The following is a 3589-nucleotide window of genomic DNA, read 5'->3' as shown; positions in this document are numbered from 1 at the left end:
ACCCACAGGTAGGCAGGTTCTCACCAGCAAAACCAGTCAGTCTGAGCAGCCCGGCGAAGGCAGGGTTAAGGGACTGACTCGACTGTCTGGGGGCCCGCGTGAGGGAGCAGACATTCAGCACCCAGAGGGCCTCCTTTGAACTTCCAGGGCTCAGCCTCAAGCCTGGGCCCTGAGCACTTGGCTGTAGGTCCGGTGGCCTGCCTAGCCTGGTGTCCTCTGCCTGGCAGCACTGGCCCGCTCCCAGGGCACTCGGAGCCCGGCTGGCCCGTGAGTCACCCTGCAAGACTCCAGGAAGGAGCTGAGGAATGAGGCTCTCCCCAGGCACCTACCTGGCCTAGGAGAGGTGTGGCTCAAGCCGACCTGCTTCCCAGGGGGTGGGGGTGGGGCTGAGAGCCAGAGCTCGAGCTCTCTCTGGATGCAGGCTGGCCGGTGACTTGGGGCATCTGTCATCAGCCTCTTAGTCCTTCCCAGGCACAAGAGTCGGGGTGAGGTGCGTGCAGGAATGGAGGCTGCTAGAAGGCCCGGTGCCCACGGTGGCCCGCCCCAGGCCCTGCGACACCATGCTAGTGCCTCTTGGATCCTCAAACTCATTCCACTGAGCCTGCCCTTCCCTCTGCTCTGAGGGAGCCCCTGGCCCTTGGGTCTCTTTAGAACTTCGGGGAAGACGGTCCGGGAGGGGATGCCCTGCTCTGGAAAGGCCACCAGCAGCAGCTGAGGGAGCAACAGGGAAGGTGGGGATTTGAGGTCAGAGGAGGTGGCAAGAAGTGGGATCCCCAGGCTCCAGCTATTTAACTGGCAGGACCTGTCTGCCTGCTCCAGAGGCTCCTGGGAGTGGCCCTGACTGTGCCCAGAGCCTGCAGATTGTCCCTTCCAGGCCTCGTCCTCGGGCTTCGGCAAAGGTAGACCCACCCAGCAGGTACAGCGATACGGCATACTTTGGGTCCATTTATTCTGGGGGATCTCACCACCCCTGCACACAAAGCAGGGAGATGGGATGCCGGCCCCCCCCCCCCCCCCCCCCGGTCCTCCTAGTTTCCTGGCCACATCTTAGGGGTGGAAGGAAGGAAGCGCCAGGCAGAGGTGACAAGCGTGTCTGTCCATGGGTCTCCCTCCAGTGAGTGGAACGGCACCATGACTCCTGCCCCAGCTTGGTCGGGCAGGATGGGAAAGATGTCCGTGATCCTTCTCTCATCTCCAACCAGAGCAGCAGGACCAGGATCAGGGGACACGCTGGCTGCCTCCTGGCCCAGCTGAACTGCTCTGGGATGTGGGGCCCTTGGCCTGGCAGGGACCATCTTCGGCATGGCCTCAGGGCCCACACGAGCTGCCTCTGGGAGGAAGATGACTGTGCCGGCCCCAGGCACAGCTGGAGCCTAGCCAGAGTGTCCTGTCCACCCACCCTCACTCTCCAAGAGGGGATGGGCTGCCATGGGCCTAGCAGCTGAGCAGTGATGAGGAGGAAGACTGGTGGACGAGGCAGATGCCAGCCAGGCGGGCACACGGGCTCCCTTCTTAGAGGGCATTTCTCCCTGCCCTCTTCCTAGAGCAGCAGAGGCAGCCAGACTCACACGTCCTTCAGGGCTCAGGCTGGGCATCTCGGGAAAGCGTGGGATGAGCTTGTTGGAGAGGCTGGAGGGCCCTGCGGTGGACACAGAGGAGCCATAGGCAGGGAGCGGGCCCAGGAACTCCCAGGAGGGAGTGTGCTCATCACTGGGCTCCCCTGGTGCCCAGCTCCTGAGGTTCTCTCACCTGCTGCAATCCTGGGGAGGCTGGGCCGGGCTCGGAGCCCTGGAGCCGTGGGGGCAGCGAAGTCCCTGCCTGCTGGATAAACTGCTGCAGGTTACATTGGCGAAGCTCTTTGTTCAGCTCTAGTACCTCCTGGGCCTGGGCCTGGATGGGGATAGAGGGGAGCCATGAAGGGAGCACCTGGCCTCTAGGCCCCTTGGGCCCTCCCCGGGCAGTCAGGCCAGCCTCACCTGCAGGCTCTGCTCGGCCTCAGCCAGGGCTCGGCCTACGCTGGCGAGGCTGCTCTCGAGCCTCTGGCTCTGCAGGGCCTGGGCCTGTAGGTCCTGGTGGAGCCGGGCAGCCGCAACCTCATCCTGAGGTCTCCGGGGGCTCGGCACCTGCGGCTGTTGCTGTTGCTGCCGCTGCTGGCACCAGCTGATCTCCTCCTCTAGGGCTCGGGCCTGGGCATCCAGCTCACGAAGATGCCGGGCACACTCCTCAGTGGCTGCCTGCAGCTGCTGCATGTGGCCCTGCTGTGCTAGCTCTTGCGCCAGCTCCCGCTGGAGCTCCTCCTCCCAGAAGCCCTCCTGCCCCAGCTCGGCCTCATTGCTCTGAATCAGGAGCTCCAGGCCCCACAGCTCCCCTCCCACCCCTACTGGGCAGCCTTCCTGGGGGCGGGACCCCACATGGGGATCGTGGGGGGGTGGGGGCCGGGGCCTTGGGGGAAGGCTGGCCCGCACAGGGGAACGCTCTGGGGGAAGACAGGGGTCCGAAGCAGGCCGTTCGGCCAGGCTGGGCCCTGTCCGCCGTAAGACAAACTGAACGTCATTGGCAAACTGTCCACACGTGGCCTGGGCTCCCACCGGGCATTCCTGGGGCAGCATCTGCCGCTCCTTGTCTCGGAGCCTCTGGATGAGCACGTAGCGGCCAGTCTGCCCTGGGAAGGAGGAGGAGGAGGTCTGTCAAGGTGTGTGTGTGTGTGGGGGGGGAGCCCTAGTTCCATTTGTTCCTCCCCACTGCCAGCCTGCTCACCTAGGGCTTGGGCCAGGGCGATGACCACCTCCTGGCAGGTGGTCTGCTCGGAAACACCGCAGACCACACGCTGGACTCCGTCTACCCATACCTTCAGCTCCATGGGGGCAGAAGCAGGGCATCCCCGGCCAGCCCTGGGGGAAGGCAGAGGGGTCAAGGGGCACCCCCGGCCTGGGAGGGATCAGAGCTAGGGGCCCCTCACAGCCCATTCAGGAGTGCCGCAGTTCGGGGTGGAGATCGGAAGGAGGAGAGAGCTAGACGGCCCCACTCTTGGCCTGGTGGGGCAGAGTGGAGGGGTCAGACTTAGGGGAGACCCGCAGCCCCTTAAGGGGCATCCCCAGTCAGGGGAGCCGAGAGGAGAGGTGTCCGAGAACTAGGGAATCCCACCCCTAAGAGGGAGAGAGTAGAGGGGTTGGAACTAGAGGACCCCCAGCCTCAGCCGGGCTCTACTCTCCCCACCAGGGGAACAGGTCCTTAACCGGCGCGCCTCCCTCCCCCCAGGCTCCAGTTCAGCCCAGTTCCAGCCTACTTGGACCGGCTTCCGGAAGGGGGGGGGTCAGAGGTCAGGAGGATCAGCGTCCCCCAACTGACCTCTGACCCAGCCCCCGATGTCCAGGAAAGCGGCGACAGACCCGAGGCGAAGGCCACACCAGACGAAGACCCCAAGACTCCCGCCGCTACCCTGGGGGGGCCTCTCCCCGCGGCTCCAAACCGACCAACCTCGCTCCAGCTTCAGCTCTGGTTCGGGCTCTACTCGGGCTCGGGAGGCCCCGCCCCGGCGCCCTGATTAGCTGATTCTACGAGCCCCGCCCCACCCCGCGCCCCTATTGGC

General features: G+C 65.2%; 1 protein-coding gene across 1 annotated transcript; it reads right to left on the bottom strand.

Moving 5' to 3' along the window:
- Positions 1 to 925: 925 nt before the first annotated feature.
- RASSF7 (Ras association domain family member 7) lies at positions 926 to 3218 on the bottom strand. Its single transcript, XM_044684436.1, has 4 exons — positions 2758 to 3218; positions 1977 to 2662; positions 1750 to 1890; positions 926 to 1639 (listed from the first exon to the last, which is right to left on the bottom strand). Exons 1-4 carry the CDS (start codon positions 2858 to 2860, stop codon positions 1583 to 1585), a joined length of 987 nt encoding a protein of 328 aa, XP_044540371.1. The 5' UTR covers positions 2861 to 3218; the 3' UTR covers positions 926 to 1582.
- Between the last annotated feature and the right edge of the window lie 371 nt (positions 3219 to 3589).

The sequence above is a fragment of the Gracilinanus agilis genome, unplaced genomic scaffold, assembly GCF_016433145.1.
Source record: "Gracilinanus agilis isolate LMUSP501 unplaced genomic scaffold, AgileGrace unplaced_scaffold50006, whole genome shotgun sequence".
Classification (NCBI taxonomy): Eukaryota; Metazoa; Chordata; class Mammalia; order Didelphimorphia; family Didelphidae; genus Gracilinanus; species Gracilinanus agilis.
This window is presented reverse-complemented; position numbering and strand designations above follow the sequence as displayed.